Source organism: Primulina huaijiensis, chromosome 15, assembly GCF_012295235.1.
Source record: "Primulina huaijiensis isolate GDHJ02 chromosome 15, ASM1229523v2, whole genome shotgun sequence".
Lineage (NCBI taxonomy): Eukaryota > Viridiplantae > Streptophyta > Magnoliopsida > Lamiales > Gesneriaceae > Primulina > Primulina huaijiensis.
In genome coordinates, this window is record NC_133320.1 from 2,798,386 (window position 1) to 2,814,517 (window position 16,132).

General features: G+C 33.0%; 2 protein-coding genes across 2 annotated transcripts; both read right to left on the reverse strand.

Annotated features, from left to right (window-relative positions):
- Positions 1-231: 231 nt before the first annotated feature.
- Positions 232-2,455, reverse strand: LOC140958581 (calcium uniporter protein 2, mitochondrial-like). Its single transcript, XM_073416082.1, has 2 exons — positions 1,780-2,455; positions 232-892 (listed from the first exon to the last, which is right to left on the reverse strand). Exons 1-2 carry the CDS (start codon positions 2,344-2,346, stop codon positions 404-406), a joined length of 1,056 nt encoding a protein of 351 aa, XP_073272183.1. The 5' UTR covers positions 2,347-2,455; the 3' UTR covers positions 232-403.
- Positions 2,456-12,731: 10,276 nt separating this feature from the next.
- On the reverse strand, positions 12,732-15,120 carry LOC140958174 (transmembrane ascorbate ferrireductase 2-like). The gene is made up of 4 exons (XM_073415527.1): positions 14,799-15,120; positions 14,600-14,648; positions 13,374-13,573; positions 12,732-13,258 (listed from the first exon to the last, which is right to left on the reverse strand). Exons 1-4 carry the CDS (start codon positions 14,940-14,942, stop codon positions 12,953-12,955), a joined length of 699 nt encoding a protein of 232 aa, XP_073271628.1. The 5' UTR covers positions 14,943-15,120; the 3' UTR covers positions 12,732-12,952.
- Between the last annotated feature and the right edge of the window lie 1,012 nt (positions 15,121-16,132).

The following is a 16,132-nucleotide window of genomic DNA, read 5'->3' on the forward strand; positions in this document are numbered from 1 at the left end:
TATTATTATTTTGAACCAATAACTTCTCTCGTATTATTTGACCAAGTTGGCAGTGTCGACATTAATTAATTAGTTTTCAAGCATTGAGTAAGTGACTTAGAAATTCAGACATGTTTCAACCAGTTTAGAAAAAGAAAGAAACTTGTTCCGGAAATTTTCTTTGGGTTTTTTTCTACAATCTTTGAATTATTGAACGAGTATCTTATTTACAACTCCACGAGAAAGGTACAGTAAAATAAATGCGATGCAATTGCCAAATGGCCTCAAAAAAATTGTATGTTACAAAATGAGCCGCCAAGAAAATACATCTCTAACAAGTTAGAGGTTAAATAAAAGCCAATTATCAAAAAAAGAAAAAGAAAAAAGAGTCGAAGTTCATGTTAATCATACAATGTCTAAAATGTTAAGTTCTCCGAGGACGATCAAGAAGTGATGAACCAAACGACATATCCCTTTCTTGGGGTGCAAGTGAATCGGAATAACAAGCTTTCTTCAACTCATTATACCTCTCTGAATCGAAATTCCGCAACTTCATCAAACGCTTTTGCTTCGTGTTAAACCGGCTCTGGAAGAACCCTTCGAAAGAGGGCTCCTTTGATGTTCTCAAGAAGAAGGCGTAACCACACATGAAATACATGGATGTAACATAAAAGCATATAGGTTCCATCACATCCCATGTGAGTTCCCAGAATGTTAGCCTCATGAATGCTGCTGTTTGGACAACCAAAAAGCCCAACCCACACCATAGCTCGCGTTTAGCGAGAGCCTCGGCTTTCTTGTCGATGGCTGATTTCTGCTGCTCCATTTCTTGAAATTCTTCAAGTATTGTAGGATCATTGAAGGCAGTGTGCAATGTGGAGAGAGGGATTAGGCCTTGGATGGCTTTCATCACCTGTTATCAAATAAAATTGGGCACAACATTTTACTTGTATGACCATTTTTAAGCATTTACAAATATTGAATCTCTGCATCTGATTGTATGTTTTAGAAACAAGATTATACACAAAACAAAGGAAGTTTGAAGTGTTCTTTCACTCCCTTCTCAGCCAATATTTTAAAGAAAAACTAACAAAAAAGCGGCTGAGCAAATAACCCCTCCCCCACTAAGATTTATTCCATCCCATTAGGCCACTACCAGCCCTGACCTAAATTAACAAAAAAATCAAATTTGTTGATTAATTTTGTTTAAAACATAAAAAAATTTCCCAGAAATATACTAAAACAATCGCAACTTGTTATCTGTATGGATCTACTCTTCCACTCAGAAAAGGAAAAATTAATGTCTCCATTTTCACAACTTTCATATATTATTGGGAAAATTTCTTATCAATTTTGTCAGATTTATATTTTAATTGGTTTATCCATGAAAAATATTATATTTTACGTCAAAAATATTAATTTTGATCGTAAACATAGACATAATTGATTTGTTTCAAAAATAAAAATCAGTGAAACCGTTTTACAAAATACATCAATATAAATTGGTATATTTGTATAAAGTGTTTTTTTTTTTGAAGGGACTGTGTATTTGTGATAAAACCCAAAGCATTAGGTGCGGATGCACGATTTCTGGGTGCGAAACGTTGTTTCGTTTTCCTGTGGAACAAACACATCACACACAATAAAAAAAAATGCTTGTCAGTATTTTATAAAAGCTAATAATCAAGAACTAAAATTTTTTAATCCAAACCCATTCCTCTGAACCAACACCAAATCATGGAAGATCAAGAAAGTTCAACATTGGACAGAGATTATGCGTAAAAAATAAGGAGAACCAACCTGTTGAGGCCTGAGGAACACTGTGTTTCCAAGAACAATAACAGCCCCAGATTTATCCAACAGTTTAGAAAACTCAATCCCCTGTTCCTCATTCGATGCTTCCTTAACACAAGTCTGCAAGAATTCAGAATAAGAAACACAGCTATTCTCAATCTGCCGCAGCCTCGACTTCACCATCTCTAGCTGAGACAGCAAAAGAATCTTCCTAGCATCCTCCACCGTCACCTCCCCCGGCTCCTCCTCCTCCGCCAACGGCGGCCTAAGGTCATCAAGCCTGATCCTTTCTCTCGCAACATCCATCCCCCTAAGCTTCTCCAGGAGCTTCTCTCCGGTGGGAAAGAACCGTATTTCCGGAGGCGAAGCAGCCGCCGAGTGGGAGTAAAAGTATCGCCTGAACAATCCTTTATCTCCCGGATCATGTGCCAGTTTGTTCGGCATTTCATGAAGATTGAGAGCGGCGGCCCTCACGGCCGGCTGCGGAGAAGGTATCCGGCCATTTGCCGAGGACAGTCTGGTGATTCTTGATACTTTGAAAAGGCGTTGGATTAATGATTTCGTGAACGCCATTTATGATCGTAGAACGGGTTTGCAGCTGCGTTTGAATAGCTTCAATAATGGCTTGCTGTTTACCTGGAATAGATTTATTGGTCTATTTATAGCTACCGTCAAGAAAAACAATAAATAATTTAATTGCGAAATTTTATTATTTTTTAGAGGGAAATTAATGAAAAAATGAGTGATTTTGAAAAAAAAAAAAAAAAAGAAATTAGTTGCTACATGTCATGCTCTCTATGTAGCCGAATATTCGCATAATATTGGTAAATATTCATTTGTTTCACATTATTCACTCTTGTCCATATCTTTACCGTAAAATAGCACCATATTATGTATCTTTATTTCCAATCAATGCCCTATTTCCATCAAAAAAAGGTGTGTGTCTATATATATATATATATATATATAACTTAATTCATATATAATATGTCTCACGGATCGAGTCAATCATTTCCATATTTACAATAATAAATAATGTTTTTTATATAAAAAAATATTTTTTATAAGTGACGGAAATAGAATTTTACTTCACAAAGATTTATAACAGTGTATCACAAAATTTTCTATGATTCACCTACTATGTATCAGCCATTACATAATATTTGGATAGACATGAAATAATTTTGCACGTAGTCGAACAAAGATATGTACATTTGGATTTACATTTCATGTGTTCTAATTATAGATATAACTTGATAAATAAATACTTAAATTCTACATCAAATAGATCACGCTTCTAATATATTTTCAGATTAATTAATTGTAAGTCAAAATTAAAATATTTTAATTTTAAAATAATCAAATTTAGTGAACAATGTCGTACAGCTAAAACAACACCTTCCACGTTGTTGGCTAAAACTGAAAGCAATCCACGACCGTAGATAATTTGAAAGTGACGATCCTGGCCGCCGAAATTAAATAACACTTTACACGTGTTGATTGTGGGAATTAATTATAAAACGGTGCCGATGCAATACAATCGGACGGCGCACAGAGGATCACTCCCTCTAGATGACGTGTCTGGATTGTTTTATTATTATTTTTCGCATTTTATTAACAACCCGGAGAGGGCGGAGAGAGGCGTTGACTTCGCAGTTGTCACAAAAGTTGTCCGATTAATGGGTAAACGTAACCGTGTCGCCACATCACAATTGGGGCGACACATATCCGAAACCCGAACCAAATCCGTTATATTTGAATGGGCTTTATTATTATTTATAACTATTGCTATTATTCTTCTGTTGCAAGAAGCTGGGGGCGTGGAGATGGGAATTTGACCCGCATGCTAAACGAATATTCCTCCATTTGTTTTTAAAAAAATATACCAAATAGAAAATAATATCACAAAAAATTCTTGATAAAAGGGTGTACATGTTAATTTTATGAGAATAATATTTTATGTAGGTCGTCTATGAAAAATTATTATTATTTTTATACTAAATGTATTACTTTTTATTGTTGATGTGATCCGGGTGAAATGCATGAGCCGGGTCGGGTGCTCCACCGGATCAACTATCAAGATAATGAAGGGAATAAGAGCAAGATGTCTGGATCAAAAGCTTTTCTCTTCGGATAGCTAGAAAGATCTGTAATCAAGAAGATAATCATGTGAATGGGCGCCAGAGGAGTGTCCGGTGTGGCCACTCCGATGCTTAATTCAGTGAATAACTCAACAAAAGACCAATGTAACCAAGTGATGGTTGTAATATTGGTGTGGAAAGTGAAGGCAATAAATGAGTAGTAAATGTGAGTATTCAATATTTGAATAGAGAAATAAATGTAAAGGAAGAACCTGATATTTATAGTAGGGGATGTAATGATGATCTTGTTCTTTGTGCTACTCATTAATTATAGTAGGGCGGCTGATTATTCCCTATATTCTGACATGTCAAATCTTATACTAGTCATATCCAGCCTACCTGATTTTGTCAACCACTTAGTATCAGAGATAGGATGGCCGCCCACACCCTATCCTACTGGTGAACTCGAGTGCGGCGCTCATACCGAAGTGGTCCGGGAAGAAAGCTTCTCGGGAATATGCATGAGAGCCTGGTCATTCAATATCCCGGGAAGACGTCTCGATTGTTTAGTAGCCCGGCCTACTGATTGAACCCTTTCCGTAGATTCTTCCTGGCGAGCTATCCATCTGGTGTCTCGGTTCATCCGGGATCTGTGCTCTTATGCAGACCTTGCCCATCATCTCGGATCACCCATGAATCGGGCACCATCCATGACCTGGGACATCCAGGGGTATCATCAATTGTAAATATTTATAAGGTTGACCCGTCTCACGAATAAAAATGCGTAAGACCATCTCACAAAATACATACTTAAATAATATATAGGGATTCTTGTGGTACCAGATCAATATGTAACTCGAAACCACTTAGATCGGTTCCAATATGAGCCAATCTAGCATCGATCATTGATCAAGATTCGGTTGCTTGAAAATGAATCCTGAACCATTTTCATTTGGTCAAGTTGAACTCGCTCATGCGTTCGTGAATAGTGTCGGACCTGAGATTTTATGATTGAGACGAGCGCACGCAAATTGTGCTCTTAAAATTTAATATTCATATATTTTTTATATCGATAAATATTATAGTATAAATAACATGAATTTTAGAAATAAAAGATATATAAAATATATAATCCAAAATAATATGTCATAAAAAATACTAATAAAGTCAAAATCATCCAAACAAGATATGAAATTCATGTTTTGAACCAATACATAGTACTTGATTATTGTTCATTTCGCAGTTTTGGAAGTGAGAATATTGATTAAATTTGAAAAATAAATTTTCCCAGCATTTTTTAATTGATAACATAGACAAGTCATTTTAGTCATTCTTATAACATATTTGATCAGAAATAAGTTTCGAGCAACTTCACTTGAAAAAACTCCTTTCGACATATGTAAATTTTGATGGATCAAAAAAATTATGTATCAAAGTTTCGAAAAATCAACTGAAATGGATAAGGAGACCGAGAAATCGAGCGATAACGAGCTTGATCGTCGTAAAATAGTGAATAATTTGTCTTTTTGGCACGAACTCATGATAGAGATATTTCATATTGATTATCGATTTTTGCTGAATGTTTATAATTGAGATTAAAAAAGATACATTGATGGTGGGACTTCAAGTTTTCATCACAAGTCACTGATCATTAATCATTGTTTATAGGATGAGCTCATGATTTAACATATATTAGTAAAAAAAATTAAAAATTAGGCACTGCCTCGAATTTTATATCATAGGTCCGGCACTGCATATAATTAATATACTTAATTTTATGACAAATTATATTCGTAATTTACTACTAATTGTTCTAAAGAATTTGAGTTATTTAATTTTTAATTCAGCTTTGATTAGAGATGACAATGTGAAGTTTAAACTCAGTCCTATTCGGAACGGGTTATATCTGATTAAACAAGTCCACGTGTTGGACAAATAGGTAATCTTGATATTTTAACTTGTGATAATATTTTTTTTAGATATTATTAATATAAAGTTAGAAAGAAAATTTAAAATTTTGTTATTTTTTAAATTTTTTTTGAGTAGGTCTCTTGTGAGACGGTCTCACAAATCTTTATCTGTGAGACGGATTAACCTTACCGATATTCACAATAAAAAATAATACTATTAGCATAAAAAACAATACTTTTTCATGGATGACCCAAATAAGATATTTGTATCACAAAATACGACCCGTAATACTGTCTCACACAATTTTTTGTTTGTTTGTTTTTTGTTTTATTTTGTATGTAATAAAATCTAAAATTCATATAATTTTTTGCGACGTTAGGTTAGCAGCATAAGGCAAGTCTAAAGTAAGACGGACGGATGCCGGGTTTGACCCAACCCGTCCCAGATCCTTCCCTTTGTAGAGTTAAACCCCATACTCGGTAAATCCAATCTGGCTCACCCAGGGAATCAACCTATCTCATTACCCTGCAATTTGGAACCATATTAATATGATGCGAAACTGTTCGGGTAACATCCATTTCATTTTTATAATATCCCCACACATTATTGTAACTAATTACTGTGCACATGTGATGTGTTTGTGTACAATCTTTTTTTATCATTATCGATGGAATAAAATGAAATTTGTCAAATTATGGAGTGATTAAATTGATATTTGAATTGTTGAAATAAAAAAAATAAAAATAAAAGTGTGTGTTGAAATTTTTTTTAAAAAAAAACAAAAGTGTAATATTAGTATCATATAAGTATAAAATTTGAAGAAAAAATTGGTGTTCTTCTTAAGTAGTTACTATTATATCTTCAATTTTAATAAAATAGAATAGATATATTCATAAAAAAAAATTTGACTTTTTTAATAAATTATTTAGTGATATATTAAAAATTAAATTCAAACTCCGTACTCCATTGTATGCACCTTATTGGCTCAAACAATGGTGGCGATAGATTCAAGTTTGTATATTACAAGGCAGTTGTTTACCACGCAAGATCAATGTTGTATATTTTATTATATTAATTATATATATTAAATATTCCAATCAATCGAAATATTCTACACACAAGTATATCGAGTTTTTCTTTCTCTCACGACTTTCTTACATGATATCTTTATCCTGTATGCTATAATTTAGAGAAAATTCTAAAATAAGAAATATGAGGGCGAACAATGTCGAACTTCATGTCAGTACTTTTTTTAAAAAAAATTAGACTAAATGCAGAAAGAATTAATTAATTAATTACACTAAGATTAAATTTTGACTAATTACATGACCAAAACCCACAATCGTTTTGTAAAATCAAACAATTTTTGGAATTTTATCCTATAATTTATTCAAGAACTCAATTGAAAAGTAATTGAGGGTGTGATTGGCACTTCCCTAAAATTTCGAACATAATTCTGCTTCTCCGGATTGGACCTTTTTGTCCTAGAACCAGAATATGCCTAGTAGCCCAGAAAACAAATGCCGAGAATTAATACCGCAATCCCATGAAAAGAGTGTCAAACGTCGCTTCCCGCTTCTTCGAATCTTTCATTTATTAACCTTTGTGTAACAAACTTTTTCAAATGTTTTGGTAATTCTTCGCGAGGGAATGAGTCGAGAGAATTTTGAATAGTCATAGTCATATCAAAGTGAGAATTTATGGAATCGAAAAGTACACACACCTCCGGAGACAGGAGCCAGAAATTTCATTCAAGTGATGCCAAACAGGATAAGAGGAGCTCAGCGATCGGTTCAATATATTTGGTGAACGAAAAAAGATTTTATTCGAGTTTCAAAGAATCATTTTCTTTATTAGAAAGAGAGAATCATGAATTTGATCTTTCACTTTAGATTTAGTAGACGACTCTATCGTGTTTACGATGAATTGATAAGAACTTTAGCCTCCATGGAGCACAAGAAATCGATTGTCACATATGTTCTTTGGTACGTACATGCCCGGAATATGTTCCATAAACTCATACACGGTCTATATATTGGAGTGAATTGATTCTTAGGTTACGTTTGGATCGATTGATTTCAAATCCATGAATTTCAAATTTATTTTTGTGGTTTAGATAAGCAAAACAATAAATTTTAAATTCACCCCTTATATGTTTGCATAATATTTCATTGTAATTAAGATGCACTTCAATTTCATCAAATAATGATGTCATTTGAAATTAATTCCACTTTGTATTACTAATGTGTAAATAAATAAGTCGTTGATTTAATATTTGATCTAATTATTAAAAAAATTAGATGTGTTAGGATCAAATGTTTATCACTAGTCAAAATCTATAGCAGTTAGGCAATGCACAATTTAATTTCTTATACTTGTGGTAGCGCATAGCGCACATGAGTCCAGGGAGGCGCATGTCTATCAAGTGGTGTTATCTTATATGTCTTATAGATCAGTCTTACAATATTACTACTGTCAGTCATGTCCTAGCAGAGATAGTATTACCTGTTAAGATCTAGAGCTCACCTAGCTAGCCAACCATATCAAACGACAATGTCAGTAGCTTGACGTATATGAACTTCATAAAAGATCACACAATTCAGTACTACTCTCACTCATGTACGTTTGACCTAACATTATGTTAGATAAAATATTGCCGGGTAAAGAGCATATCAAGATGTCGTCGTGGAACCCTCTCGTTTGGGAGTAAATTTTCCATCGATACACTTGAAAATCATCCTATCTTATCTGAAAATGAAAACTGCCACCGGGAGAGCCCGAAATAGTACACCTGAAAAAAAAAAATAGCAAGAAGAAAATCCCACTTTTAGATGCGGTGGAACCTCGATATTTGGAAGTAAATTTTCTCTCGATACGCCTGAAAATGATCCTATCCATCTGAAAGCAGGTCAATGATATTTTCCTCCCTAATATTTGCTCTTTAATTTCCTTTCTAATTTTATTTTTTTCAAAAAATTTGCTCCCCAACCTCTATTTTCTGACTATGTCCCTGTCTGAAATTGAAATACAACATGGTGTGGGAGCCATGCATGCATCTAACAATCATTAATAACTCAAATGTTATGCCAGTTGGTGTTGAAGTTTCAGTCATCAGTTTGCAATGAACTGGCTTTGTCAGTATATAAAAATATCTCTCAAGACGAGTCATGATAAAAAAATTTTTTTTTCAAAAAAAGCACAATTTATTTGAATGAATAGGGGAACGACAAAGTGAACACACACAACATTTAATTGCACCGCCCTTTCAAGCACGAGCGAGGGAGTATTCCTCGTTTATAGGGCGCCTAAAAAAGGATGAATAAACAGTGAGACGACGCCGGCCGGAGTTGTTCGTGTAATACCTGTGCAAGGATCAAGTCAATACTATATAAAAGGATATTGAGTGATGATGATATTTGTGTGCATGGAGAAAAAATATGTTTTACAATCGATTTGATTATTAAACTGTATTTTCACGATCATGAAGCGTCTGTCATTTTATATTATTCAGTTATATTATATTAAACTGGTATTCTTTCGATGCTAGCACAAGAATAAAATCTTTCTTCTCACCATGGAAAAAAAACATAGGATATACCAATCGATCTTTTTTCCTTATAAAATTTAAAAAGTTTATGTTTCTTTTTTATTCACTGAAATTATGTTTTTTTCCAACTATCATTTAATATTCGAAAGCAAAGCTCATATTATTTTCACATTAAGGAATTAAATTCATTTCAAACGATTTACACATGAAAAAATCTGAAAGAAAAAGACAACTACAAAACTTTAGAACATCCTCTACCCTTATCATTTTAGTTACTGAATTTTGGATAGAATCTAACATATTTATAAGTATAAATCTACAATTATTTGAGCCATCTTCTATTTGAAAACAGTGACTTAAGGAGGACCTAATATTAGAGCTCGGGCAAGGTTTTTCGATAAACAAAAACTATCTAAATAAATAAAAATATATCCATACAGAACACATTCGTATGTACAAACAGAAAGGAGTTCTCTCTACCAACACTTTATTGGATGAGGTTGTCATACATGGCTTGTCAAATATGATTTATTCGAATAGCTTTGTTTGTAGATTATTACGTTTGCCCGGCGGTTTACCCAGTGTGCACATAAAAGTAGCGTTTGTGAGTTTTCATGTAAAAAAAAAAAAACATGAATAAAACACATAATTTCACGAAGAGACTATGAAAAAAGAGGGGGAAAAACCAAAGAAAGCCCTTTAGGCTCCGCACCCACAAGTCTAGCTACAAATTAACCTGCAAAAAACCAAGCCCTTTAAAAAGTTTTACGGTGTACCAGTCCCTCTCCATTCTCTTCAAAATTCACAGATTTTTCCTCTCCATTCATCTCTTTTGATCTAGGCAATTTAAAGGGTTAGTACTCAAGAAAATGGAGAAGAAATTTACAGCAGAAGGATCAAAGAGAGGAGTCAATTCAAGCACAAAACTTGGAAAATTCATGAAAGAAGAAAGAGGGAGGCTCTACATAATGAGGAGATGTATAGAGATGCTTATTTGCTGGCGAGACTAGGCAAGAAAATCACGATGATATTACTAATTTACCTTCAAGCTAGGTTTTTTTTTTAGTTTTCTTTCTCCTTCTCTATTTATTATCGTTCCAAACATATTTGAATGAAACATATCATATTTACTAATATTGAGTGAGTATGAGATTAAGATTGTTAATTATCCCAAATCAGTTGGATAAAATCTCTGGGAGTTACATCGATAGACTTGGACAATCATCTCATCTAGCTAGTTTTTGGGTTGAGTTAGGTCCAAATCCTAATCTTAACAAAGATATCATTTGAAATGGAAAATATGATCAGTTTTATGACCAAGGCTCGGCTTTTTTATTTTTGTTCTTCTTGCTTCATAGAATATATACTAATATCATGTCGATCATACAATGAATTAATGATAAGATTGTATGAGATGGTTGGATTTACTTGTGATCTACGAATTAAAATATATGAATTACACGGTTACCATCATCTATAATTTTTAGTAGAACGACATGTTCCTCGATCTTACACAGATACCGTCACTTAGCTTAATGTCTTTATGGTCTCAAACCTTGTCATTTCAAAACTTTATCTTTATAAATACCTTAATTTCAAATGCCTTCTCAAATTGTAATCTAACCATCGATCTAATCCAGATACAGCCTATTTCTTTATTATAAACGACATACGTCTAAATAATTGTCAAGACTGTCTAGCTCTTTCCAAAAAAATATCGACACAGATCAATGGGACGAAACTAAATTCAAATTTATTTTCAAATTTTTTATATTATAACTTATGATCAAATCAATCTAAATAAATATTGGGTACTGATCAGTCCAAACATATATACTTATTTATCAAAATTGTGGGGGAAGGGAATTTAATTAAATGTAATCACAAAGTTTAAATGAGAGTGAAAAAGAAATACAGAAATACATATGGTTTTCTTTCTCCTGAAGATGATGTTTCTCTGGTCGAGTTACTTTTCCTGAAACGAAGGTTAAAAAATATTTGTGGTGGCATGTGGGTTTGTTCCCTATCCCAAGACATTTTTTGTCCTTGTTTTTGTGAAAACTTGTCTTTCGCATGGCTTTTATTAGTATTTTTTTTCAGAAAAATAAAAAATATATATCTCTGTAATTAAGTTTGAGATAACTAACATTTGATGTAATGGTCAGTTTAATAATTATATATATCTATATATATATATATTTATTATTATTTTTATTATTATTATTATTAAATTGCTAAATTTTTTATATAAGTTACTGTAACTCAGTAGATAAAGTCTTTATTAATATAGTTTCTCACTATTTTTTTATAATCACATTTTAATCTTAATTTAAATATAAATCAAATAAATTATAAAAAATAAAGTAGTGTGCGTCGGTGCACTAATATATCATGATTTATAAATAAAAGATTTATTTGATTAAAAATCTTGTTTTGTAGATTATTTTTTTCGTTGCATTATTGAAATATATAATTTTTTTTAAAAAATTAAGTAGGATACGATTATCGTATGAATGATTACTATATAATAAGATGGTGTGAAGTAAAACAAACTGTTGAGGACGAGTAATGTTGGAATGGGTAGTAATCCGACACGTGTTGATACTTTGATTGGTCAAAATGGCAGCTTTTTACTGCACACACGTGCAGCAGCTGGACAAGATCTATTTGTAAGCTCTAGCCCATTTTAAAAATTGTGGGGTCACGCGGCCCAAAAGGCCCACCCATCTGTTACCCATTATTACCCGCACATGTATGTAGCTCACCATCTCCACTATTGCATGAAGGAGAGGCATTTTTTTAATTTACTTTTACCAAATGGTAATTAAAAAAATCTTAATTATAACAAATCTTTCTCATAAATAGAAGAACGATAATTATTTAACTACTAATGATTGATTTGGATTTCTCATATACCGAAAATTTAAAGATAAGTGAAAAATTGAGTGAATTTTGGTGTCATTGTGTGTCATTTTTTAAACATTCAATACACATTTTACGATAATTATATTATCTAATGATATTTCAGAAAATGATTATACACTAAAATAACCAAAATTTTAAAATAATCAACTACAAATACAATAAATATTCGATCTAACTATAGCTTACAAAATAATTATACGTTAAAATAACCAAACCCTTTACAAAGAGTTATTTAACTAAATGCCGACAATCTTATAAAATGGTCCGTAAAATTCTTGATTTTAATATACTTTCTCATTCATTTATAAATCAATAATTACTCAAGTCTAAGTTTGAGATGCATTCTAATGATTAAACTGGCCTAATTTGTACATTAATTGGGCAGTTTTTTCAACATGTTAATTTGGCTTTTAACGTTCTCAAAAAAAGAAAAAAAAATTTGCTTTTAACTATTATCATACCTCTAATTTCTTATCTTACGCCACGAAAATATATAAAGTTTAAAATAGTCACTTAAAAGTTTAATGATTGAAGTAAAACATGAATAAAATCTAGAGAAACATTCGGACCACACAATGATGTCTGCTCAGTGAAAAAGACTTCTGAAAGTCCGGTGCAGACAAAGAAAGGTTAAGCCTTTCACCTCTTTTTCTCAAAGAATCAAACCGCGGATGTCCTATTTTCAAAGAGTCAAATATGAACTTGTACTATGTGCCTATACTTTGAGAACCTCACCTTTTTCGAAGTTTTCTTTTGAAGGAGAGACAACGGCAAGAAACACCAAACCAGCCAAAACAACGGTCAAGATACCCAAAGAATTAATCAGCAACGCTTCAGTCGAGTAGCGTGATATTATCTTATGCATCTGAAGAAATGTTGCCTTCTCAAGAAAACCTGTGGCACATGTAGCCACTGCTAAGGCGTAAATATAAATGCCAAAAAACGCATGCCACGGCAGCAGACCGGCTCGACTGTTTCTTGAGCCACCTGGATACCAAAAGGTCACAAATCCAGCAGCCAACTGCAGAAGAAATTATCAATTGATGTAAGCTGAAGATTTGATGTTTCCAGAAATAATAATGTTTGGAATTGGTAGAAATAATTAAGTATCCGGGTCAATAATCTAAATTTACTACCTGAATTCCAAAGAAGAAAAGGCAACCTAGGCCAAGCCAAGAGTGGAGACTATAGAAGTTGTCGACGCCTTTTTCATTGTGAAACTTCCAAGCAGTCCATATTCCGATTATTCCAAAACATAGAGCCAAGAATTGCAGAGAAAGATGAATTAATTTTTTGAAGTCTTTGGTTCCTGAGAGAGCTTTATATGCTATCATGGCTACAGAATTGAAGGAAGGATATTCAAAACCTTATTCTGAGTTTTTCGCATAAAAAAACGCACTAATTGGTGTGTATAAAAGCCAAGAAAAAGAAGTATATTAGTTGTATCTACACAGTATGAAACGAGAGAAAATCCATTCATTGCATGTGAAGGACAAAAAATGGGCTCATTAAAACAACAGCGGTTGCTTGTAATCTCAATTGTAAGAAATATACAATTAACACTATCATTTGTTTTCCACATTGCCTCTTTTGTGTATCTGTACAACCGCAAGATATAACAGACATTTCAACAAAATTATAGACCACGACAAATTGTACTAGTTGCAGGAAGCAAAGCTATCGAAAAAAAAAAGATTCTTGCACTATAATATCCATAAAAATGAAAGTTGGAGAGTATCGAGAGCATAGGTTTCTCTGGCCAAACTGATGATTCCAACGGAGCAAAACTGCTCTAAAACGATACACAATAGCATGTGAAATTCCCTATGTCTCACAGAGACAACCACTGCATCCCTCATGAAACCTTTTTCAACTTCTTAACTATCTAAAGGAACCTCAAAGTTCGTTAAAGATTAGCTCTATAGACATTCATAAAAAGAAACTAAACGGGGACATTCACAATTAATCAGCAAACACAAAACTAGTAAATTATCTACAAAATAATTGAACCAATTTCTCAGCAGTCCACATTAACATGAAAAAATTCTGTCAATTAGTCGCATACACAAACCAGAGGTCCCCAGTTACAAGTATTGAATTCAAAACTATCGATGAAGATCAACTTAGTATATTCTATCAGGTGGTTAATACTTGAATTTTTTCACCTTTTTTTCATTTTGAGCGACTGATACACTTCTCCCTGTCAGACCTAATCAGCAAGATTATAATTTTCTCACAAATTTGTCGTACGAGAAGGTAAGAAAACTGAAGTCATTCTAGTTCGATCAAACAGTAACCAATGCTTCAATGTGACATCAGTGGGATTCGAGCTAAACTGTATCCTCCTACACATTGTTTTTACCTTCACCATTCAGAAGCAGAAAGCCAATGAGCATTAAAACAGGATGAACCTGAAAATCATACGAGAAAAAACCATCCAATCAATTCAGCATTTCAATTTAAGTTTAAACAAAACACGAACCACTTCCCGAATTCATCCAGCAACTCGAATCAATAATAAAAAAAATGAACAAAAACGAGAGAAAAAGAAAGGAAGTTACGTTGAAAATGAGAGCTTTATCCTCGGATACGAGAGCCATACCTCCTCTGAAACGCTCAGTCCATATGAGTGTAAGTGCGGCTAAGATAATTCCGATTAACCTCACGAGACGGACGATCGGGAACCTAACAACCGGCGCCGCCATTCGAAGATGGAATTAAAAGCTTTTTGTGCTCAATTACCTAGAATTTGATGTGATAATTGGTGAGTATTAGGTGTTTAAGCCACTGAAGAAAGCTGAAAAGAACAGACTGTACCACCCAAGGCTTCTACGGCCGATGCACGACCCAGCGGGGAGCGTGTGTTTTTCAATTTGTCCCGACACCCAAGCTTCTATCGAGGTATCTTTATTTTTTTAAAAAATATCGTTCAACTCTTTTTTAAAAAAATCGACATCTTAAATATATTTCAAATATATTTGAGGAGATTATTTTTTAAAAAAAAATTGACATCTTCAAATATATTTCAAATATACTTGACGACATCATTTTCTAAAAGAATTAGACGGAGGTTATTCAACCAATTTCCTCGCTTACAGCCATAACCCAGTCAATTGGTGAGACATGTCACGAATCTTTTTTATTTTATTTAAAAAGAGTATTCCTCTCATACCTTGGTTTACCATGGTCAAGTGTCGAGGGTTAGCTAACAATTCAATGAGCCTTTGTAGTCCCTAGCCTTTACAACCAATTAACAACCATTGGTGACTTTTTATGCATGTGAGTTGTTGACATAGTGTTGTGCAACTCGTAGACAATGCACTTGATACATACATAATCATACTTGGCCACAATCATTTGTTTCACAAATTTGTTTTTAACTGAAATGTAATTTGTATTAATGGATTAATAAAATAGCCAATATTTTTGTAAAGCTGTTGGATGTAGAAGACAATGGAACATGATAGTATCTCTCTATCTTGCACTTCAACACCAAGTTCTATTAAAAAGTAGCCGACTGTAAAATAGTGCTAAAACGAAGCACCAACGATGAGCACCACGATGAAATTATAGGTGGTTCTCAAGGTTTTCTCTTGCAACGCGAGTCATTTCTAACATAAATTTCATAACCCGATTTGTAAAAACAAACCTCCAAATTGGATGAATTGATTATCGAATTTACAACTATGCTTGTTCATACCGATCAGTTGCAACAAATCCTTTATCTACATGTTTGCATAATTCTTTTCGTTTGTCTTAATTATATAGTCTAATATCTATTTTTAGTATAATTTTATCTATTTATATTAAAATAACCATTGAATAATGATAAAATGAGAATTTTCTCTTACTAAATTTGATTTTTCAATAATTTATATGTAAACACACATAATAT

Bases quoted from the DNA above. Each gene is read 5' to 3' on its own strand.
- LOC140958581 (XM_073416082.1), bottom strand. From the start codon at position 2,346: ATGGCGTTCACGAAATCATTAATCCAACGCCTTTTCAAAGTATCAAGA. The intron at 893-1,779 runs GTTGGTTCTCCT...ATTTGATAACAG, and splicing joins TGTTCCTCAGGCCTCAACAG to GTGATGAAAGCCATCCAAGG.
- LOC140958174 (XM_073415527.1), bottom strand. From the start codon at position 14,942: ATGGCGGCGCCGGTTGTTAGGTTCCCGATCGTCCGTCTCGTGAGGTTA. The intron at 14,649-14,798 runs GTAACTTCCTTT...TATGATTTTCAG, and splicing joins ATAAAGCTCTCATTTTCAAC to GTTCATCCTGTTTTAATGCT. The intron at 13,574-14,599 runs GTAAAAACAATG...TCAATTCTGTAG, and splicing joins TCTGCTTCTGAATGGTGAAG to CCATGATAGCATATAAAGCT.